At 42.4% G+C, this 24,597-nt stretch overlaps 2 protein-coding genes and 1 long non-coding RNA gene across 10 annotated transcripts; all 3 read right to left on the reverse strand.

The window, feature by feature from the left end:
• Positions 1 to 852: 852 nt before the first annotated feature.
• Positions 853 to 9,650, reverse strand: LOC110521335 (E3 ubiquitin/ISG15 ligase TRIM25). Its single transcript, XM_036975856.1, has 4 exons — positions 9,006 to 9,650; positions 3,591 to 3,677; positions 1,510 to 1,768; positions 853 to 1,012 (listed from the first exon to the last, which is right to left on the reverse strand). The coding sequence occupies exons 1-4, from the start codon at positions 9,621 to 9,623 to the stop codon at positions 978 to 980; spliced, it is 999 nt and encodes a 332-aa protein (XP_036831751.1). The 5' UTR covers positions 9,624 to 9,650; the 3' UTR covers positions 853 to 977.
• A 5,523-nt stretch (positions 9,651 to 15,173) lies between these two features.
• Positions 15,174 to 21,383, reverse strand: pdp2 (putative pyruvate dehydrogenase phosphatase isoenzyme 2). 8 transcript variants are annotated; one of them, XM_036975799.1, is made up of 10 exons: positions 21,290 to 21,383; positions 20,246 to 20,363; positions 19,809 to 19,973; positions 19,276 to 19,395; positions 18,864 to 19,150; positions 18,613 to 18,718; positions 18,381 to 18,450; positions 16,283 to 16,449; positions 15,798 to 16,097; positions 15,174 to 15,680 (listed from the first exon to the last, which is right to left on the reverse strand). In XM_036975799.1, the coding sequence occupies exons 1-10, from the start codon at positions 21,328 to 21,330 to the stop codon at positions 15,408 to 15,410; spliced, it is 1,647 nt and encodes a 548-aa protein (XP_036831694.1). In that variant the 5' UTR covers positions 21,331 to 21,383; the 3' UTR covers positions 15,174 to 15,407. The 8 variants fall into 8 exon arrangements, with proteins under 8 accessions (XP_036831694.1, XP_036831695.1, XP_036831723.1 ...); XM_036975800.1 differs by having other exon boundaries at positions 19,809 to 19,976; positions 20,255 to 20,363; positions 21,290 to 21,382; XM_036975828.1 differs by lacking the exon at positions 21,290 to 21,383 and adding an exon at positions 21,234 to 21,252 and having other exon boundaries at positions 19,809 to 19,976; positions 20,255 to 20,363.
• Positions 21,384 to 22,340: 957 nt separating this feature from the next.
• Positions 22,341 to 23,726, reverse strand: LOC110521450. The gene is made up of 2 exons (XR_002473147.2): positions 23,414 to 23,726; positions 22,341 to 22,943 (listed from the first exon to the last, which is right to left on the reverse strand). It is a non-coding gene; the product is annotated as an uncharacterized LOC110521450 (long non-coding RNA).
• Positions 23,727 to 24,597: the final 871 nt, after the last annotated feature.

The raw sequence follows: 24,597 nt of genomic DNA on the forward strand, positions 1-24,597 counted from the left end.
ATATCCAATAAATGTCGTTCCACTTCATGATTGTGTCCCACTTGTTGTTGATTCTTCACAAAAAAAAACAGTTTTATATCTTTATGTTTGAAGCCTGAAATGTGGCAAAAGGTCGCAAAGTTCAAGGGGGCCGAATACTTTCGCAAGGCACTGTATATAGACTCTTTTTTTTCTACTGTGTTATTGACTTGTTAATTGTTTACTCCATGTGTAACTCTGTCTGTTCACACTGCTATACTTTATCTTGGCCAGGTCGCAGTTGCAAATGAGAACTTGTTCTCAACTAGCCTACCTGGTTAAATAAAGGTGAAATAAAAAAAATAAAACCCACATGGTAGAAAAAAAACTAACTAGCAGAAATTGTTATCAAGTTAGAAATTATTTAAACCCACTTTGCTGTAGGCTACTATTTACTAGTTAACAAAAAATAATGTATGTCATAAAATATATTCACCCCACCCAGTATTGTAATCAAAACTTACCTCAACAGCATCTCATTAGTGTGCAAGATCTTGAGAATCAGCTGTACATGTGATGGAAGAGTGCATGCAGAGGGTTGCAATTGAATTGGGGATAGTTTAACCAAAATATGCCACAAGACCTAGAATTGCCTTGTGTATATCCCACAAAAAAGGTTCACTGTTATAAGCTAACTTTTTAAAATGAATTTAAGCAAAATTCCCCAAATTCCAGGGCTTAATTTCCCATGGCACTACCAGATTCTAAATTAAGAGTCAACTCCATCCATTTAGGACACACTGCAGTGCAAATCAAATGCCCTATCAGGAACGTAACCATCGGCAATTGATTGAATCCCATATTTTAATGTGGTCTAAGAAGATGTGTCCTTACTTTGTACAGACAACATAATTATCTCTCCAGCGCAGATATCTTGAAGTCGGTTTCTCAGCTCAGAGACAGAGTTCATAACATCCTCAAAGGAGACGTGATGGTTGATAGTGATGCTGGGTAAGGTCTCAGACCCAGGAGGGACACAGAGAGACTGGAAGCTCTAGATTCAAAGACAAGGAAAAAAGGAAAATATGATTATTGAGAAACACAAATTAGTTTAAAGTTTTATTTTATTTAGTCGTATGGGATACACATGGTATACACCATCCAACAAAATGCTTACTTGCAGGTAGACCAGAGGCTTAGCGCAGTATCCCCACCTCCAATAAACTGCTGTTTTAGAACTAATTTCCTGCTATTCTACACATTTTTCCATGAGGCTGAGAACTTTTTTTGCAGTTTTAAAGCCAATTTCCTGTCATAAATAAATAAATGCTTATGACGTGTTCATATGCTATCTGGTGCTATGTTTTTTGTTGTTTATGCCCCCCGCCTTGTGGGGTCTGCGAGTGTTCTAAGAAATAAGAAAATGTAAGAATACGAACATAAAATGAATGGCTCAGTAGAACAGAATAAACGTTTTAGCATAAGTATAACACAGGAAGGCACAATTTATAGATTCAAATAATTTAATTAAAGATTTCCCTTTAGAGACACCTGCTGCAATGGACAGTGACGTCACCTGGAGGAAATGGATGTGATCCTCTGTGTGTGAAAGCTGCTCCAGCTCAGCCTCTCTCCTCTTCAGCTCAGCCACCTCCTGCTCCAGCTGCTTCAGGAGTCCTTCAGCCCGACTCACATTAGCCTTCTCCTGGGCTCTGATAAGCTCCTTCACCTCAGTGCGCCTTCCCTCAATGGAGCGGATCAGTTCATTAAAGATCTTCTCACTACTCTCAACTGCTGCCTGTGTAGAGTGCTGTTAGGACACACAAAGAGGAGAGGTGGGGGGGATTTTAATCACCCCATTCACTCAGCTCTCACCAGAACTCCAGACAGCCTGTTCCCCACAGTGAGGTTCAGTGGGATGGGAATGTGGCCCTCCATGGATTCCTAACTGGCTCTAGTTTTGCTGGACTTTAGTTTAAGAATAGTAAGTCACTTAGAAAGGACAATCTGCTAAGTGAAAGCATGTAAATGTGACTTGTTTCAGGAAACTAGGAGCATGTCGCACATCACTACTTCTCAGGAGTGGCATTCGAACATAAACATTTATTTTTTATCAAAATGTGTTTTTTGGCAGAAATGCCTTCTGGAACATGTGAACTTTCATTTGCCTTAATAACAAACTTGTATTCCATCCAAAAATATGAATACAATTGTTAAATTACGAGCCTAGTTCGTTTTGCCACAGAAAAAGACAAGGGCCTACCCGCTGGCCATGATTGGCTGAGATAATGGATGGGCTGGAAATGCCGGGAGATGAGTTTGGATTGGTCTGCCATGTAGCACGCATCTGTTTATACGTGAGCTGCTCAATATGTGTTGACAGTCCTTTCTACCGTGCTGTTTTTAAAACATATAACATTAGCCATTGAGAAGTACTTTTCTCAACAACATTGATGCCCTGAATTTAACAGGCACTAGCGACAGATCAGTTGTAAAAAGTGATGGGTTCATTTCTGCACAGGCCACGGTCAGTGTGAACCAGAGTGACTAGACACAATGCTGTCCAAACAAGATGTAACGCCAGCTACAAACAAATGGAGTTAAATGGTTCCACTCTGCCGTGAAGCGATCATCCATGTATATGGGTAAGAGTCTTGCTACATTTTCAGATATGTTTCTAATTTAGACAGAAAATCATTTTTATTGCAAGTTAAAGCGTACTGTTAGTTAGCAAATGTTGCTAATGTTAAATGTATGATCTGTGAGGTAATATTATTTGAATCAGAAAATTAATTTGCATTGCTAGTTATAGCTAATGTTAGCTAGCTAACGCTGAACCTAGTTTGTTAGCTTTAGCTACCTGCAGATTCATACTACATCTATGACAATGTTTGTATTGCTAGTAGTATGAGTTGGGATTATGCTAGTTCATTGTTTAGCTAGCTAGCTACATGTCTAAACAAAGGACCCTGATTATTACATGACCCATTAAATTAGCCAGGTGTGTCTGGGGATGAATACGGCCAACCACTATATTTCATGAATATGTGTACATGTCTAGACAATAGTGACCCACTTAGTAGATGTGGCCGTGGGAGGGTTATAGCATTTCCTTCACATGACCAATCAATTTAGACACGTGTGTCAGGTAAGCATCATCTACTAATGATAAAATATTTTCAGGATATTTTCTGTTTTTGATATTGCTACTATGCAACTAACCACTTCACTATACTGTTTACACCTGTATCCTATGCATGTGACAAATATGCTTAGATTTTAGCGTGAGTTTACCACATGGCCTCACATGTGAATCCTTAAAGAGATGGGTGGGGCTAATGCTTAAGAGGGTGTGAACGATGCTGAATGGGTGTAGACAAAGAAGAGCTCTCCAGTATGTACCAAAACATTCAAAATGACATTTTCTCAAAAGTGGGGTTACAAGTTAATAACATTTCAAAGCAGAATTACTTTCCCATTGTCCGTTAACTGCAGTGTATGATATACCATTTTCTAGCTCTGTGTCTCTACTTTTATCTAATGTAAAAAACACAATTTCAAATGTTGGTATAAAAATGTTTTGCTACATAAGACCGAATCGAGGCGCTTGGTCACAAATGGTCAAAACTCACCTTGAATGACTTCACAGCCTGTCTCACCTCCAGCATCTCCTTCTCTCTCTCCTTGATTCTCTGCTTAGATTTCTCCCCCAACTGCCTCTGTAGAGAAACAAATGTAATTTAATTCATTATTTTTCTGTTCTAATGAATGATAGTCAGACATGTCAATGTCCATGTCTTATCGAAGGAAAAGGGTTGTGTATTTTTTCCTGTTTTGCAAGTTCATAAATGGAATTCGTCCTTGTTCAGATACAAATAAGGTACATTGTCCGTTGTTTTATTTTTTAAAACAGTTTATTAAGTTTTACACACACACACACACACACACACACACACACACACACACACACAGACAAGACAAAGCAATATAAATAACTCAACTAGAAAAAAAATACAAATAAAAAAATAGCTTTAAAGATCCCATACTTTAGACAAGTTAAACACACCAGGCAGAAAGCTACAGAGGTTAAAGGGCAATCTATAGTACAGAGACAGAGCAAACACTTCACCATTGTTCCTGTAAACAGTCAAGGGATAAGGGTGGAGAAATGCAACCACTCACAGAGAGACATGGCCACAGACCGACCATCCACTGGACAGAAAAAAAGTTTACAATGCTTTAAAATAAAAAAATTAAATGATTATTCATGTAGGCGTGAACAAAATGTAAAAATAACCTCACACTTCAGTCTCTGCCTGGGCAAGATTTTTATTTATTTATTTATCCGTTATTTTACCAGGTAAGTTGACTGAGAACATGTTCTCATTTGCAGCAACGACCTGGGGAATAGTTACAGGGGAGAGGAGGGGGATTAATGAGCCAATTGTAAACTGGGGATTATTAGGTGACCATGATGGTTTGAGGGCCAGATTGGGAATTTAGCCAGGACACCGGGGTTAACACCCCTACTCTTACGATAAGTGCCATGGGATCTTTAATGACCTCAGAGAGTCAGGACACCTGTTTAACATCCCACCCGAAAGACGGCACCCTACACAGGGCAGTGTCCCCAATCACTGCCCTGGGGCATTGGGATATTTTTTAGACCAGAGGAAAGAGTGCCTCCTACTGGCCCTCCAACACCACTTCCAGCAGCATCTGGTCTCCCATCCAGGAACTGACCAGGACCAACCCTGCTTAGCTTCAGAAGCAAACCAGCAGTGGTATGCAGGATTGTATGCTGCTGGCAATAGATGAACAAGGCATCTGCGGATCACAATCAATAAGCACATGGACCTTAATGCCCCCCCAGCAAAAACACAGAGAGAAGCTCCTCCAACCCTTAAGTCACAGACTTATTTTAGTATTAATTGGAATGCCATCAGAGGATAGACTGTTTAAAGTAAGACCGGAATGGAGCCCAAGCTTCAAACAGTTTGGGGTTCCCACGTGAATTGAATTTTTTCTAGTTTCAGAGAGCACAACACATCCCTCACCCAATATTTATAAGATGGGGGAGCTGCCATCTTCCAGTTCTGTAGCATTAGCCGTCTAGCTAAAAGAGTTGTACAAGCAACAGTGTCCGACTGGATTCTTGATAGGGGAGTACCCATGGGCAGTACTCCAAAAAGGGCTGTAAGGGGAGACGGATCTATAACAGTGTCATATATATCAGAGAAACGTTTAAATATTAATTCCCAGAAACCTGACAGTTTATGACAGCCCCAAAACATATGCAACAGTGTGGCTGGTTCCACTTTACATCTGACACAGGTAGGATCAAAATCAGAGAATATTCTTCCAAGTTTGGCCCCCGACCAGTGCATACGGTGAACCACCTTGAATTGAATGAGGCTGTGTCTAGTGCTAAAAGAGGACGAGTGCACCCTGTGCAGCACAGATTCCCAGGCGTCTTCCCCAAGTTCCTCCCCCAAATCCTTTTCCCATCGAGTCTTTAAAGGCACCAAAGAAGGGTTCTGTAAGTCATGAATGATTGCATATACATCTGAAATTGTGCCCCTAGGAAGCTTGTTCAGCTCCAAGATGCTCTCTATAGCTGTATTCGCAGGCCTATTGGGAAATCCAGGTGTGTTAGCCCTGACAAAGTTTCTAGTCTGGAGATAGCGGAAAAAGTGGGATTGGGGGAGATTGAAATTTTCCTGCAGCTGAGAAAAAGAGGCAAATGTATCAAAGAATAATTGGGCTAGCGAGGAGAGGCCTAGTGAGTGCCAAATGCCAAAAGTCCCATCATTCAAAGATGGAGGAAATAAAATGTTCTGATTGATTGGGCTTGATAGAGAAAAGCCTCGGAGGCTAAAGGCTAAACGGAACGGATTCCACATTTTAAGAGACTGCTTTACAATTGGGTTGACACACCTTTTGCCTAGGGACACTGGGAGAGACGAGCACAGCACAGAGGAAAGTGCTGCAGGTTTACACGATTCAGACTCCATCTGGACCTATAGTGGTCTAGGGCCAGTAGGATCAGTCTGCAGCCAGTACAGAACGTCTCTGAAATTTGCAGCCCAGTAGTATGTCTGAAAATTTGGTAGAGCTAAACCCCCCAATGACCTAGACTTCTGTAAATGTTTTCTACCAATCCGTGGTATCTTGCCATCCCAAATAAAATGCATGAATGTTTGATCCAGTGAAATAAAAGATTGAAACAATCTGTCTGCTAGAGCAACAAAGTTTTCCTGAAACAAATTTGAATATTTCCTTGTCACTTTTACTCCCAAGTAAGTGAATTGATCCCGGACAATCCTAAACTGAGAACTTGTAAAAGAGCACTTTAAAGCAGCCTTGTTTACCGGAAAAAGCTCACTCTTGCCTTGATTCAGCTTGTACCCGGAGATTGATCCAAACTTTTTAAGAACAGATAGGGCACGTGGCAATGAGGTATTGGGGTTGGAGATTAACAAAAGGAGGTCGTCAGCATATAGCGAGACTTTCTGCTCCCAGCCCGCCCTGATTATGCCTTGAATGGCATCATTAGAGAGTAGTGCAATGGCGAGAGGCTCGATTGCCAAAGCAAACAAGGGGGAGAGTGGGCAACCCTGTCTGGATCCGCAGTGCAAGGGAAAATAGTCAGAGGACAAGTTATTAGTCCGTACCGAAGCCATGGGGGAAAAATAAAGAATCTTTATCCACGCAATGAATTTTGGGCCAAAGCCAAATCTATAAAGGGCAGCTGTTAGGTAATCCCACTCAACGCGGTCAACCGCTTTTTCGGCATCAAGTGAGACCACCACCTCCGGGTCCTCCGACGCTGGGGAGTACAGTATATTCATAAGGCGCCTAATATTGAAAAATAAATGCCTATTTCTCACAAAGCCAGTCTGGTCAGAGTGTATTACTTGGTGCAGCAAAACGTCCATACCGATGGCTAAAAGCTTAGCTAGGATTTTGTAATCACAGTTTAAAAGCGAGATTGGGCGATAGGATCCACATTCCAGGGGGTCTTTGTTTTTCTTTAGTAGTAATGAAATTGAAGCCTGATAAAGACTAGGCGGTAGCTTTGAAGTATTGAGGCACTTTGCAAATAGTCGAGACAAGAATGGGCAAAGCAGACCAGAAAATGTCCTGTAAAATTCGGTTGGAAAACCGTCCGGACCCGGTGATTTACCACTTTTCATTGCGGACACTGCTGTTGCAATCTCCTCAAGCTAAATTCTTCTTCTAGACAGTCATGGGAGTCTGTATCAATTGAAGGCATATTCAAGCCATTAAAGAAGGAGTCAATCAGCAAGGGGTCTTGAGGGGATTCAGAGGTGTATAGCGAAGAGTAAAATTGTTTAAATTGATCATTGATCTCTTTATGTATAACTGTGGTGGCACCAGACGGGGTCCTTATTTGTGGGATTAAACGTGAGGCCTCAGATTTACGGATCTGATGTGCAAGGAGTTTACTGGCCTTGTCGCCTAGTTCATAGACTTTGTATCGAGCTCGCAAGAGTAACTGTTCAGCTTGCCTGGTAGAAAGCTCATCAAATTTAGATTGGAGTAGTTGGCGCTCTTTATGCAGATCAGAGGAAGGATCCGTAGCATACTTCTCATCCAATGTGGCTATGGACTCGCTCAAGTCCCGAAGTCGCTGGGAGCGAACTCTGTTTTGGTCGGCTGTATAAGAAATAATTTGGCCACGTAGGTATGCTTTGAGAGACTCCCATATGGTAGAGCAGGACATACCTGGTGTTGAATTAGTTTCTAGGAATAAGGTGATTTCAGAAGAAATGAAATTGACAAACTCCTTATCTGAGAGTAAAATGGGGTTGAGACGCCATTGATAACACATAGGAGGTCGCTGGGGAAACTCTAGTTCAAGCACTAATGGTGAATAGTCAGAGATAACAATACTCTCGTAAGTACACTGCCGAAGGTTAGGCAGAAGTTTTTTGGCCAAAAATAAGTAATCAATCCGGGAGTATGTTTGATGAACATGAGATAAAAAGGAATACTGTCTATCTGTAGGATGTAGGAAACGCCAGGCCTCAAACATAACATATTTCTGAAGAAAGGATTGAATAAGTAGGGCACATTTAGATGGGCCTGTATTTGTTTGTGAGGAATTGTCAAGAACTGGGGACATTTTACAGTTGAAATCCCCCCCTAAAATCAACAAATGAGAATCTAAATTGGGAATAGTAGACAGAAAGGAAGAAACGAAACTTGTGTCATCCCAATTGGGAGCATAAACACTAGCCAAAACAAGAGGGGTAGAAAACAGTTCACCGGTTACTATGACATATCGTCCCTTAGGATCAGCAATAACCTCAGAAGCTACAAAGGGAGTAGCTTTATCAACCAGAATAGCAGCACCTCTTGATTTACTATGAAAGTTCGAGTGGAACACTTGACCAACCCAGTCCTTACGCATCCTAAAATGCTCACCAGTCCTCAAGTGAGTCTCTTGTAGAAATGCAATATTTGCATTCAAACCCTTTAAGTGTGTCAACACCCTCTTACGCTTCACCGGGTTGTTAACCCCTTTTGGTATTCCAAGAAATGTACTTGATCGTATTATTTCGGCCCCTCTGGGCATTCCCCTTATTCAACCCTGTCATTAAGAGCATAGAATGGAAAAGCAATGAGCGCCCAAAACCCTTTGAATAACTTGTCTCAGAGTAATAATGTACGGTGGTAAATGTTTGGGAAAAGTACAGAAAAAACAGAAAAAAAACTAAAAAGACAGAATGACAACATTAGAACTGAACAATTCAACCTGAGAGCGCGTCTGGTTTTCTCAAAGTCATGCTCTTGGCCTTATGTTTGGTCGACATGCTGACATTCGGAAGCAAAGTAGTCTTGTTTTTTACGGAAAGGGATCACCAAATTAATATTTGAAAATAAATACGGTTCTGCTGCAGAATTCAAACTTTAAGAATACCACGGGAGCAAACGGAAAACACGTCAGTCGCACATGGCGTCCCCTACCATCCCCTATTTTGTAATTCTTAATATTTAAGCAAGTGAATTAAGGTTCTTACTTGTTTTTCAGCTATTTCGGCTGCAGCAGAGACTGTATCATGGCCTTTATGTTGATCCAACATACACAGATGACAGATACATTGCTGATCTGTCCGGCAGTAAACCTCCAGTAGTTTGTCATGATGAGAGCAGATCTTCTCCTGGAGTTGTGTGGAGGCCTTGACCATCTTGTGCTTCTTAAAGGCAGGAGATTCATAGTGAGGCTGGAGGTGTGTCTCACAGTAAGAGGCCAGACACACCAGACAGAACTTGACAGCTTTTAATTTTGTCCCAGTGCAGACGTCACAATCAACATCTCCAGGTCCAGCATAACAGTGAGCAGGAGGAGCAGTTTGGAGTTTTGTCTTCTTCTTCTTCTTCTTTTTAGTATTTTTTTCTGTCAGTGTCTTCACCATTTCAGCCATAACTGTGTTTCTGTTCAGAAAAGGCCTTGGGTTGAAGGTCTGTCTGCACTGGGGACAGCTGCAGACAAGCTTCCGATCTTCCTGATCCCAGTAGCCTTTAATACAGCCAATACAGTAGCTGTGTCCACAGGGAATAGTCACTGGATCTTTTAGTATCTCCAAACAGATCGAACAACTGACCGAGTCCATGGCTTCTGCCATTTTGAAACACATAAAAAGACTGAGCGTCAGAGATACATTTAGTTTCTTGTTTGCAGAGTAGGAGTGGCTTTCACGGACCTATAACATTTCACTTCCTGGATCTGTGAACTCACATCTCAGATATCAGTTATGGCCAGCACATACAGTTGAAGTCTGAAGTTTACATACACCTTAGACAAATACATTTAAACGCAGTTTTTCACAATTCCTGACATTTAATCCTAGTAAACATTCCCTGTTTAAGGTCAGTTAGGATCACTACTTTATTTTAAGAATGTGAAATGGCAGAATAATAGTAGATAATTATTTATTTCAGATTTTATTTATTTTATCACATTCCCAGTGGGTCAGAAGTTTACATACACTCAATTAGTATTCGGTAGCATTGCCTTTAAATTGCTTAACTTGGGTCAAATGTTTCGGGTAGCCTTCCACAAGCTTCCCACAATAAATTGGTGAATTTTAGCCCATTCCTCCTGACAGAGCTGGTGTGGGAATTTGATGTGGCACATGTAATGTCAGTTTAGTTGATGGTTGCTGGTCCAACTGTCCTGGAATGTTGACTTGAATGGGCATGGCTGTTCTAGTAAATGTAATTCTACAGGTGACAATCTCAATTACAATGCCTCAAAGAAAGTTCTCTCTCTGGCTATGGCGCTCTACTTACAGTTGAAGTTTACATACACTTAGGTTGGAGATTAAAACTTGTTTTTCAACCACTCCACAAATTTCTTGTTAAACTATAGTTTTGGCAAGTCGGTTAGGACATCTACTTTATGCATGACACAAGTCATTTTCCAACAATTGTTGACAGACAGATTATTTCACTTAATCACAATTCCAGTGGGTCAGAACTTTACATACACTAAATTGACTGTGCTTTTAAACAGCATGGACAATTCCAGAAAATTATGTCATGGCTTTAGAAGCTTCTGGTAGGCTAATTGATATAATTTGAGTCAATTGGAGGTATACCTGTGGATGTGTTTCAAGACCTACCTTCAAACTCAGTGCCTCTTTGCTTGACATCATGAGAAAATCAAAAGGAACCAGCCAAAAATTGTAGACCTCCACAAGTCTGGTTCTTCCTTGAGAGCAATTTCCAAATGCCTGAAGGTACCACGTTCATCTGTACAAAAAATAGTACATAAGTATAAACACCATGGGACCACGCAGCCGTCATTCCTCTCAGGAAGGAGATGCGTTCTGTCTCCTAGAGATGAACGTACTTTGGTGCGAAAAGTGCAAATAGATCCCAGAACAGCAAAGGACCTTGTGAAGATGGAGGAAACAGGTACAAAAGTATCTATATCCATAGTAAAATGAGTCCTATAATCGACATAACCTGAAAGGCTGCTCAGCAAGGAAGAAGCCACTACTCCAAAACCGCCATAAAAAGCCAGACTACGGTTTACAACTGCACATGGGAACAAAGATCGTTATTTTTGGAGAAATGTCCTCTGGTCTGATGAAACAAAAATAGAACTGTTTGGCCATAATGACCAATGTTATGTTTGAGCATGGTGAAGTTATTAATTACACATTGGATGGTGTATCAATACACCCAATCACTACAAAGATACAGGCGTCCTTTCTAACTAAAATGCCAGAGACGAAGGAAACAGTTGCAGAGTTTAATGGCTGTGATAGGAGAAAATGGGAAGATGGATCAACAACATTGTAGTTACTCCACAATACTAACCTAAATGACATAGTGAAAAGAAGGAGGCCTCTACTTAATCACAATATTCCAAAACACACATCCTTTTTGTAATAAAGCACTGAAGTAAAACTGCAAAAAATGTGGCTAAGAAAAGTACTTTATGTCCTGAATACAGTGTTATGTTTGGGGCAAACTAAATATCACTGAGTACCACTCCTATTTTCAAGAATGGTGGTGGCTGCATCACGTTATGGGTATGTTTGTCACCGGCAAGGACTAGGGAGTAATTTTGGCTAAAAATAAATAGAATACATAGGCAAAATCCTAGAGAAAAATCTGGTTCAGTCTGCATTCCAACAGACACTGGGAGACAAATTCACCTTTCAGCAGGACAATAACCTAAAACACATGACCAAATATACACTGGAGTTGCTTACCAAGACAACATTGAATGTTCCTGAGTGGCCGAGTTACAGTTGACTTAAATTATCTTGAAAAATTGATGGCAAGACTTGAAAAAGGATTAGCAATGATCAACAACCAAATTGACAGCTTGAAGAAAAAAATAAAATGCAAGTATTGTACAATTCTGGTGTGCAAAGCTTTTAGACTTACGCAGAAAGACTAACAGCTGTAAACGCTGCTAAATATGATTCTAATATGTATTGACTCAGAGGCATGAATACTTTTGTAAATGAGATATTTCTGTAATTAGCACATTTGCTAACATTTCTAAAAACATGTTTCACTTTGTTAGGAGGTATTGTGTGTAGATGGGTGAGCAACAACAAAAAAAATGTAATCCATTTTAGATTCAGGCTCTAACACAAAATGTGGAATAAGTCAAGGGGTATGGATACTTTCTGAAGGCACTTAGTCGAATGTAGAAGTGAAACTAACAGACTTCCTTATAACCATCCCCAAACAACCCTGTCGTTTTCTGTGCTCTTGTTTATTAGTTCTTTATTACGACTCAACTCCTGCATAAATACACTAAGGTATAGCAGCTGGGTAACAGTAGGACACAAATTCCTTTATTTCATTTCACAACATTCAAGAACAAAATGTTAGGGGAGTCCTACAGTTTAATTGCCCAGCTGCTTCCTCAGAATGTTCCTCAGAATGTTCATAAAGGAGTTGAGTGGTAATGACAGTTACACTGACAGACTACTGTATATGACTTACATCTTACATGGATTTTAAGAGTAAACATTGAAAAGGTAATTTAAAAGTAATTTTTATCATTTAACTAGGCAAGTCAGCTAATAACAAATTCAGATTTATTCATTTACAATGGTGGCCTACCAGGGAACAGTGAGTTAAACGTCTTGTTCTGGGACAGAACGACAGATTGTAACCTTGTCAGCTCGGGGATTCGATCCAGCAACTTTTCGGTTACTGGCCCAACACTAACCACTAGGCTATTTGCCGCCCCAAATTGGCTTTATCTGGCACACCCTACAAGATTTTAGCAGATCTTGACAAAACACTTCCAGTTTATACAGTTCTCCAAATTTGAAGAGCTTCATTGTCAATAGAGAACAGAAAAAAATGGACTATTTTAAATTTGTTCATTTTGTACATGAAACAATTACCCAAGATAAAGTAGTGGTGGTGGCACAGGAAGATTGAAATGTTTGAAGTTCAAATGAGAACAACTGAAAATAAGGCCTTAATTTCCCATTTTGAAGGGAATTGCATTAATTTAACCAAAATGTCCTTTATTGAAACAGAAGATGGTACATTGTGACCTAAAATACTGACAATACAGACATGTGACTAAAAAGTACACTTCGTCCAGCCTCTGCTCCAGTGTTAATTGCACTAAAGAATCCCTGTGGGAGAGGCGAGCATAATACATTTTTAAAAATCCTAAGAGGAAAACAGGATTTGAGAGAGCAGAGGACGAGTAACTTGCAGACACATTACAGTAGATGAAGAAAACTCAAACCTAACACAGGCAGGCAAACAACTAACAGAATTGAAGGCTTTTTGTTAACATTAACATATTTTCATTCAGGAAGTGATTTAAAGTTCAAATCGTGATTTGAAAAAAACATTTATAGCAAACAATGAACAATTTCACTTCATCCCCTGATCGGACTACTCTTAACTTGGCATTACGAGTACAATTTGCATATGTCAATAACAATGAAACATTCAGTTTGTGGACTGTAGATTGTCAGCAAATAGTCAAAATATGATACATAGCAGGTTTACCAAACTAACACCAGGTAACAAATACAAAACATAGTTCTGAAAATATATTTAAGATTTTATCAGACTCAGTAAAAAGTGAGGAAGTGCACCAGAGTTCATAAGAAAATAGGATTTATTTAAAACTATGGCCAAGTATGATGTGGTACCCAGTCAAGACTTGTGAAACACTTAGCGCCGATTGTGCTTTGGGACTATGCAGTAAATAATTACAGTTTTATCAGCATACATCCACACATAAAACATCATGGTTATTCACCTAAATGTAGGAGTTTCAAGCTAAAAAGAACTTCATGTGTACTCAGCAAAAAAAGAAACGTCCCTTTGAGGACCACGTCTTCCAAAGAATTCTTAAAAATCCAAATTTACTTCACGGACCACTGTAAAAGGTTAAAAACACAGTTTCCCACCTGTGGAACGGTCGTTAAGACACTAACAGACAGTAGGCAATTAGGGTCACAGTTATGAAAACTTAGGACACTAAAGAGGCCGTTCTACTGACTCTGAAAATCACCAAAAGAAAGATGCCCAGGGTCCCTGCTCATCTGTGTGAACGTGCCTTAGGCATGCTGCAAGGTGGCACGAGGACTGCAGATGTGGCCAGGGCAATAAATTGCAATGTCCGTACAGTGAGATGTCTAAGACAGCGCTACAGGGAGACAGGACGGACAGCTGATCGTCCTCACAGTGGCAGACTACGTGTAACAACACCTGCACAGGATTGGTACATCTGAACATCACACCTGCGGGACAGGATGGCAACAACAACGGTCTGAGTTACACCAGGAACGCACAATCCCTCCATCAGTACACAGACTGTCCGCAATAGGCTGAGAGAGGCTGGACTTAGGGCTTGTAGGCCTGTTGTAAAGGCAGGTCCTCACCAGACATCACCGGCAACGTCGTCGTCTATGGGTACAAACCCACTGTCACTGGACCAGACAGGACTGGCAAATAGTGCTCTTCACTGACGAGTCGCGGTTTTGTCTCATCAGGGGTGATGGTCGGATTCGCGTTTATTGTCAAAGGAATGAGCGTTACACCGAGGCCTGTACTCTGGAGCGAGATTGAGGTGGAGGGTCCATCATGGTCTGGAGTGGTGTGTCACAGCATCATCGGACAGAGCCTGTAGGCAATCTCAACGCTGTGCGTTACAGGGAAGACATCCTCCTCCCTCTTGTGGTACCCTTCCTGCAGGCTCATCCTGACATGATCCTCCAGCATGACAATGCCACCAGCCATACTGCTCGTTCTGTGCGTGATTTCCTGCAAGACAGGAATGTCAGTGTTCTGCCACGGCCAGCGAAGAGCCCGGATCTAAATCCCACTGAGCACGTCTGGGACCTTTTGGATCAGAGGGTGAGGGCTAGGGCCATTCCCCCCAGAAATGTCCAGGGAACTTGCAGGTGCTTTGGTGGAAGAGCGAGATAACATCTCACAGCAAGAACTGGCAAATCTGGTGCAGTCCATGAGGAGGAGATGCACTGCAGTACTTAATGCAGCTGGTGGCCACACCAGATACTGACTGTTACTTTTGATTTTGACCCCCCTTTGTTCAGTGACCCATTATTCAATTTCTGTTAGTCACTTGTTCAGTTTATGTCTCAGTTGTTGAATCTTGTTATGTTCATACCAATATTTACATGTTAACTTTGCTGAAAATAAACGCAGTTGACAGTGAAGACGTTTTTTTTTTTGCTGAGTTTATTTAACCATCTGAAAAACACTAATACAATGCCACTCAGTTCTCTGCGAGCAGTGTTTGAGCATTAGGCCTAGGTACGCAGCAAATGTTTTCACCGTAGGGTAAAGTAAACAACTGTCAAGAAATGTGTGTGTGTTATGTGACCAGGCATGAGTTGAAGTATACCATCTTTACTGTAAAAATTGTATGTTCTTGTGTGTCCCCATCTGCATTACCTGTGTTGTCTGACCAGATCAGAGTTCAGATAAACCACAGTAGCTGTGATATCGTCTCTGTACATGCGTGCCAGGTCCTCAGGCAGAGCCAACATAGATGCCAGTTTCTCCTGGCAGAGCTCTCCATACTGCCCGGTGCCCAGGGCATGTCTGATGAGGTGTGTGGCAGCATTGGGGTCCAGGGTGGGCATGGCAAGGGCACGGCGTTTCCACAGCAGCTCTTGCATCTGGCCCAGGTTCAACTGTCTCTCAGTGGGGGAGACTGGAGCCTAGAGGGATGACGGTTTACGACAATAGAACTGATAATTGGATATATGCACCTAGACAAAAAAACACCTGTAAGAAGTTTCTCCCTAAAGCCCTCACACACACCCTCTCATCCTTACCTGTAGATGAATCCCACTCAGGTGTTCGCCCACCAGCCGAACCGCCTCCTCAGAGCTCATCTCGTCCCACAGCCCATCAGAGCCCAGGATCAGGAAGCGGTCCTGCGGTCGGAGGCTGTGATAGGTCAGCTGCGGCGCCACGTCCAGGTAGGGCGGGCTCAGGTAGTTGGGCGGAGTGTACTGGTAGAGGTTAAGGAAGTCCAGTTCTATTCCAGACTCCAGGCTTTCTAGAACACTCTGCTGCAGCTCAAGGCTCCACTTGAACCTTACGTCTCCAAACGAACGCAGAGGCATCAGGATCTAGAGATCACGAGATGGAGAATTAGTCACACAGAATACATGCAGAGGTAACTATACTGTATGAGTCTGTCACCAGTGACCACCGTTTCAGTCTCCAGCGCAGCCTGGTCTTTCTTATGATATACAAATAAATCTACAGTATTTGATCGAACAACTATTATGTGATAGTGGTGGTGTGTTCTGACCCCCAGCAGCCTGTTGTCAGTGATCACAGTGTCCCTCTCCGAGGGGGGGTGCTGGGCTCGGAGCCTTCCCAGCTCAGCCTCGTTTTGTGCGTTGTGGTCCTGGGACAGAGGTAAGGCGCTCCACGACCCGTCCTCCTCCTGCACCCCCAGCACTGCACGGCAGTCACCTAAGTTTACGCCACACAATAGAAAATAACTTGTGTTCAAAGAAGAAAATAATAGTATAGTATTTTAATGTCCATTTGTTGCGAACGGGGAGTAATTTAAGAGTGTCATTGTCACAGAGTTATCATGATACAATCCCATTATAGATAGCTTACAAAACATTAAGAACACCTTCCTAATATTGAGTTGCACTCCCCTTTGCCCTCAGAACAGCCAGAATTGGTCAGGGCATGGACTCTATAAGCTGTCGAAAGCGTTCCACAGGGATGCTGGCCCATGTTGACTCCAAAGCTTCCCACAGTTTTGTCAAGTTGGCTGTATGTCCTTTGGGTGGTGGACCATTCTTGCTCAACAGTTTCCCGTGTGTATTGTGATAAACCCAGCAGAGTTGCAGATCTTGACACCCTCAAAAAGGTGCGCCGGGCACCTACAAGCATACCCTGTTCAAAAGCACAAATCTTTACTCTTGCCCATTTACCCTCAATGATACACACAATCCATGTCTCTAGGCGTATCCTTCTTTAACCTGTCTCCTCCCCTTCATCTACACTAACTGAAATGGATTTAACAGGTGACATCAATAAGAATGTTCCTGTTCCCAAGAAAGCTACGGTAACTGAGCTAAACGACTACCACTCACTTCCGTCATCATGAAGTGCTTTGAGAGACTAGTCAAGGACCATATCACCTCCACCCTACCTGACACCCTAGACCCACTCCAATTTGCTTACCGCCCCGATTGGTCCACAGACGATGCAATCGCAACCACACTGCCCTAACCCATCTGGACAAGAGAAATACCTACAGTGGGGCAAAAAAGTATTTAGTCAGCCACCAATTGTGCAAGTTCTCCCACTTAAAAACATGAGCACCCCCCTATCCACATCAATGGGACAGTAGTGGAGAGGGTAGTAAGTTAAGTTCCTCGGCGTACACGTCACGGACAGCGCCGCTTCAACCTCAGGAGGCTGAAGAAATTTGGCTGGTCACCAAAAGCACTCACAAACTTCTATAGATGCACAATCGAGAGCATCCTGTCGGGCTGTATCACCGCCTGGTACAGCAACTGCTCCGCCCACAACCGTAAGGCTCTCCAGAGGAGAGTGAGGTCTGCACAACGCATCACCGGGGGCAAACTACCTGCCCTCCAGGACACCTACACCACCCGATGTCACAGGAAGGCCATAAAGACCATCAAGGACAACAACCACCCGAGCCACTGCCTGTTCACTCCGCTATCATCCAGAAGGCGAGGTCAGTACAGGTGCATCAAAGCAGGGAACGAGAGACTGAAAAACAGCTTCGATCTCAAGGCCATCAGACTGTTAAAGCCATCACTAACATTGTGTGGCTGCTACCAACATACTGACTCAAATCTCTAGCCACTTTAATAATGGAAATTGATGTAAAAATATATCACTAGCCACTTTAAACAATGTCACTTAATATAATGCTTACATACCCTACATTACTCATCTCATATGTATATGTATATACTGTAGTCTATGTCATCTACTGCATCTTGCCATCTTTATGTAATACGTGTATCACTAACCACTTTATATTTATATGCCCCACATTACTCATCTCATATGTATATACTGTACTCGATACCATCTACTGTATCTTGCCTATGCCGTTCTGTACCATCACTCATTCATATATCTTTATGTACATATTCTTTATCCCTTTACACTTGTGTGTATTAAGGTAGTAGTTTTGGAATTAATAGATTACTCGTTGGTTATTACTGCATTGTCGGAACTAGAAGCACAAGCATTTCGCTACACTCGCATTAACATCTGCTAACCATGTGTATGTGACAAATAACATTTGATTTGAATAAGGGGTCATAGCTTTCACCTGGTCAGTCCATGTCATGGAAAGAGGTGTTCTTAAATGTTTTGTACACTCAGCGTATATCCCACCCTACCTGCATTCGCCACATGGATCCCCTCAGTGCCCACGTGGGCAACACAGGCTGTGGAGCCAGCAAACGCCACCTAGTTGGATGTGTTAAACACAACAGAGAAAGTCAGGGGAGAATTGCCACCGATCCATTGCCACAATAAGTTACAGACCCAGGCAATAGCATTGCTGATTTAGGTGAGAAAATCTGAAATTCCTGATTAATCTTGAATGAGGTGGACGGCACACACTCACACCTGTATGGCAGTACTCCTTATCAGGTCGCTAGAGTGTGGGACCTGGGCCTCCAGAGAGATGTCTGTGTCCAGACGCTTAAAGGCATAATAAAGAGCATCAGGCGGACTGGGAGGGAGGCAAGGAGGATAGAGGGTTGGAGAGACGTATAAGAACCAGAAGACAAAAACAGTTGGTTAACAATCAGAGAGATGAGTCAGGCCCACACCTCATGCCATGCTCATTGTCTCACAACGTCCACACACAGCCCCACCTCATTCCGTCGCCGTGCTCCTCGCTGTCCAGAAGCTCCTGCCAGAAGACCCGGAGGTGTTCAACGTAGAGCGAGGCTGACTCTCTGTAGTTGTAGTCTCCGTGGTTTTTGTACCACTGTAGGATGGGAGGGACAGGCCTGCTCTGCTCCATGCAGTGTTCCAGCTCCTCCAGTCCTCTCTGGGACATCATGGCCACCGCCACGTAGTACAGCAGACGCTCACTGACCGCCTGGGCACACGCCCAGCCACCATGACCATCAAATACCCCGAACAGCATGCCCTTAGTCTGGGGAACAGAGACTGTCAAACATCCTGGATAACATTCCCTTAGTCTGGGGGAGAGAGAGCAGGAGGAACTGGGGGAGCATGTTAGGCATTCTCCTGCTTGTTTGTAACTAGCAACACACACACCTGTAGGCAGGTGGCTGCGCTGCGGCGGTCCTCGTTGGGGGTGTTAGCTGCCAGCTGGTTGCTTTCAAACTTCCTCACAGCACTGAGACCCCGGCCATCAAACTCAGGGATGCTCACTGCCTGGGTTAGACAGAACAATAGGTTGTATTTAAATAACTGGAGAATAAATGATGCCTAAAACATGTTGGTTAGGGGTGAGCCATGCACCCTGATGCAGACAGGGTGTGAATGCAGACCATATACCAAAATCACTCCATGGAAAAATACTAGACTGTACTAGATCAACAACCTTCATTAGAAAAAGGCATTCTCCTGCTTGATGGCTTATATCAAGGGTTTTCGGTCCTGAGAAAGCCCAGCCCAATGCCATCACGCCTGATTCAACTACCCAAGGGCATTAATGATAGGTTAAAACAGGTGCAATTTTGTTGGGGTGGAACGAAAATGTGCATCCTGAAGTGGCCCACATACAGATGGGAAATGAACACTCCTGCTTTATATGATTACGTAGTGATTATTATAATAAGTGCTACCTGCTCGTTGGCTCGCAGGATGCTGCTGATCTGGACACGGCTCAGCTGAAAGTCCAGGTCCTGACGGGTGGAGAGGAAGCGCATGGTGGCCCCAGACCTACACCTAGCACCAGACACAGAGCAGCCCCAGGAGGAGAGGCAGGCTCGCTGGGTCAGACTGGGCCACTGAGAGGGGGAGGGGCAGGAGGGTATGGAGGAGTAGAGGGCATGATGGCCAAAAGAGAAAGACAGGAGAAGGAATGGATAGATATAATGACAGGCCAGCATTTACATCGATAGTGCAAGCGTTCGCTCCCTCCAAGGGCTGCAATCCAAGTCATCCATTAATGTTATTTAGTCTACTTGCTGAGTGCAAACACCTGGTTTCGCAGACAATTGTCCTAAACCAGTCACTGATTGAACGCTTTGGTGTTTCTGATCTCTCAGACAGCACCTACCTGGGGAGGGGGAGAGAGAGGGCTGAGGGTGCTGCTTGCAGCTCGCAGAAGGATGCGGCCACACACATGGCTAGACATCCGAAGGCTTGAGGATGAGAGGCTCTGATGTGCCTCAGACCTAGAAAACAGCGGCTAATCAATAAAATGTCTGCAATTATCACCTGCACACCTGATTAAGCTTATCGGATTTGGGAGTGGAAATAGCTAGCTACTTTTGTCGTTCAAGTAGAGCGCGGACACAAGATGCAAGCACTAACGTTATAACACGTTTGGTGCAGCTAGCGCTAAGTTGGCTATATATGTAGATTTAATGTGGAAACAAATTCAGGTAACGTTAGCTAGCTAGCTAAAATATAAACAGGATACAGTAACGTAACCTGCTAGCCTACATCAGATCGTGCTCATTAGTGCACACACTGTAGCAACGTTATGCAACGTCGCTAGCTAACGTTACTTACACCGTTTGGGTTAACTTTAACAGTTAATGCTACGGTGTGCTTAGATGAATACGACCAAACAGACTGCCGGTGTTAGCTAGCCACCACTGATGTGCGCAGAATAGCAAGCGAAGTTGTCCACCGAATGCTTTGCAAGCGATACTTAGATAGCGATATTTATCGGACGTATAATAATGAATCAGGTATCTAACGAGTGAAGAAGTGTAAATCAAACCATTCTCAGATCGACTGCTGCGGTGTGTGCCAGCTGCCCAAAAGAACAAGACAGGTAAGCTACTGCTTGCCTGTCATCGACACCTTCTTCTTTGAGATTGGGGGTTGACGAGCCGTCCAATTTTAAAGGTGCATACACTGCCAACTACTGTACTGGAGTGTGAGGCCAGTCACGTCATACCTACATTTAATTATCTTCAGTCCTGTTCCTCTAAGAAAGTGAAATAGAGCCCTAGATACCACTTCTAAACCATACAGTTCACAAAATATCAACACATGTTCCACCATTTCCTCCACTGAACACTCATCACACAGACCTGTTTCATGTCGCTCTATCGTCCACAATGTGGCATTCAAACCTGTATGCCCATACCTTGGTCTGCTCCACACAACATCCTCTCTCCTACATCCCATACTCCCCACCTCTTCCTCAACTGACCGGTGCACATGATAAAATTGCCTTCCCTTACTACTAGAATCGCACTACCTTTACCAAAGAACGAGCCATTTTGCCCGGATCAAGGACTTGACTTCCCTACAGCCCAACAGAACCTGAATATCTCAAATCAAATCAAATTGTATTTGTCACAAGCGCCGAATAGAACAGGTGAAATGTGAACTTACAAGCCCTTAACCAACAATGCAGTTCAAGAAATAGTTAAGAAAATATTTACTAAATAAAAAAAATCTTAAAGTAACACAAGAAAGTTACATAACAATAACAAGGCTATATACCGGGGGTACCGGTACCGAGTCAATGTGCGGGGGTACAGGTTACAGGTCGGGATAATTTGTAATGTGACTCTGCATAGATAATAAACAGCGAGTAGCAGAGGTGTAAATAGTCTGGATGGCCATTTGATTAATTGTTCAGCAGTCTTATGGCTTGGGGGTAGAAGCTGTTATTAAGGAGCCTTTTGGTCCTAGACTTGGCGCTCCGGTACCGCTTGCCATGCGGTAGCAGAGAGAACAGTCTATGACACCGCCAAGTATATAGGTCCTGGATGTCAGGAAGCTTGGCCACAGGGATGTACTGGGCCATACACTGTAGAACATTTCGGTCAGATACTGAGCAGTTGCCTGTTCGGCCCTCATTAACTCACACAGCTTATTGCATCTTCCTCATCACATATTTCACATTCCCACCTCTCTTCCATACAGCCACATCATCAGCATACAAGGCCACACCCGCTCCTTGTCCTGCCTATTATGTCATCTACAGCAGTGGTTCTCAACTGGTTTTGCCTGGGGACCCAAATTTGACAATTGAGTCGCGACCCAACATTATGAACTGTCGATGATTACATTTTATAATGTTGTGTTGCAGCTACCTTCTTGGGAAGGCTTCACTTGCAAAATAGGCTGTCTCAATTATGGTAAAAAATGGTAATGGTAAGAAAGTCATTACACAGCCATATTAACCATATTAACTGAGCAAACTTTTATTATCAGTTGAAGAGAATAGGCCATTTAATTAGGTGACCAGTTCAGGAGTGGGTGTAAGGAATGATCAGACTCAGAACATGACATCAAAACCAGTCCAATAATGTTAATGAACAGTAACACATACCAGTGTTTAAAAATAGAAAAAACAGCAATCAGCAGAAATTCTTAATCATCAATTACAATGTCAATAGTTTCACAACCTTACATTTTTTTTTTAAAGGTGTAAGTTTTTAACCAGTTCAATAAAATGTCATATGCATGTCAGAATGAATTAACAATAATAATTAAAATAGTGAATCATAACTTTAGTTTTCAGCCACTTTAACACAGATAGGTAGTGCTGAACGGTAGCATGATTCTGATTTCATGACAGGCGAGAACAGGATACTATCCCATTACGCTGCACCAGAACTTTGGTGGTGTCATTTCAGGGAAGTGCATGCTCAGTCCGCGATCAAATGACAGCTCCACCATCAGATTGTCTTTGTTGCTTGGCAACGTGACGCGTCCCATCTCCACTCTAAAGGGGTCCGGTATCCAGTCGTCTTGTCTCTTGTTCTCCTCCGGGAAGTAGTCGCACCCTGCAACCCCACAAATGGTTTGTGGGTGAGGTAATAAATACTAGACATAACATGACAATAAGGATTTTTCAATCACAATTCTAAACATATCATGTAAAAATAAATGTCATACAGTATGAAGGATGAACATAGAAGTACATTAGATGTGCACCTAACCAAGTCTAAGAATATTAAATATTATCATGGAGTTAACTGGAATTGGAGTTGAATGTTTCTGATGACACACACTTTAATAATTATGGCCCTTGTTCTGTCACTTTAAAGTAAATGGTGAAGATGTAAACAGTATTGTCAGCAACACCTTATCTATGATACATAATCTCCCCAATGTGACAATGACCCATTAAGTTGCATAATGATTAATCCCCCCCCAAAGTTTACCTACAGGTAGTGTATGCCAATGGGCGACCTGTCTGGTTACCCCCTTTTCTCAACATCAATCAAACACCATAACCAAAAACAATACTCACACGTGGGGACAAAGTGACATGTATCCTAAACCACACTAGATCTACAAACATATGGCATTTACAGAGATTGCTCCAGAGAGAACAACTGACAGGGTTTTTAAACCAAGGGAAGGGAACTGTGATTGGGTAGGAGAAAAGGAGCAGGTGTCTTCTGATTAGCGACTGATTGGGGAATGATTGCCATCTGTGAGTAGGGGGAGAGAAAATAAATACACCCAGGATACACACAGAATACTTGTATCCGTAACAACTGACATTTTCAGATCATATTTTGACAAAACACATTGGTGCTTACAATGAATTCTCTATTGTCATGGACTTGGTGGGCACTGTCATCTGTGGCCTTTGTGATATGACTTTAAGCACGTTCTGATGAAACTGTCACTTAATATTTTTTTCTTTGTCTACAAACTCCCTGCATCTATTCACTCTGTGATAGCATTGGATCCTAAATGTTAATTTTATTGTCATCCTGTAAATGGTTCAGTGCCTCTAATTTAGGCTGTGTAGAATGGGGATTAAAGGAAATTACCACTACTAGATTATGCTGATAAGGAAAAGAGCATACAGTTTTGGCCTGTGTATTCATTTGCCTATAACTAATCAGAATTCCATTATGTTTACATAAAGAAAATACTTCAAAATGAAGATCCTGCCATGGACAAGATTGGGTGGACATAAAGTGGAACGGAGGGGAAATAACTCACACCATGCAGCAGGACAACTTCAGCTGCGGGGTCTTTGTAATGCAGGTTTGATAGTTATATTTTCAATAATGAATGGTTAGCTGTTATGTGACAATTTAGATCAAAAACGATTTTCTTTTTTGGTGTAGATGGCCAAGGAAGTTGCACAGAACTTCCCCAACATCCCCTCCCAAATGGATATAGAACCTTCACAAAAACACAGAGCAGCTGAGAAAAGAAATGGCTGAGGATATACTAAAAATGCCTGGTATGTAATGAAATGTAATTCAAAGTAAATGTAAATTATTTTTATGTAGTTCATGCCTATGATTTCAGAGTTCAACAAAGGCAACAACTGCTCCATGTGTGCCATTGATAAAGTACCTGGCAGTTGCCCAAAGACTGACTGGGTTAGTTACTTTATTTAACATGTTTATAATCTTTTGACAACAGACAGCATGTAAGACAATTTATGATAACACAATGGATGGCTAATTT

Source organism: Oncorhynchus mykiss, chromosome 1 (assembly GCF_013265735.2).
Source record: "Oncorhynchus mykiss isolate Arlee chromosome 1, USDA_OmykA_1.1, whole genome shotgun sequence".
Lineage (NCBI taxonomy): Eukaryota > Metazoa > Chordata > Actinopteri > Salmoniformes > Salmonidae > Oncorhynchus > Oncorhynchus mykiss.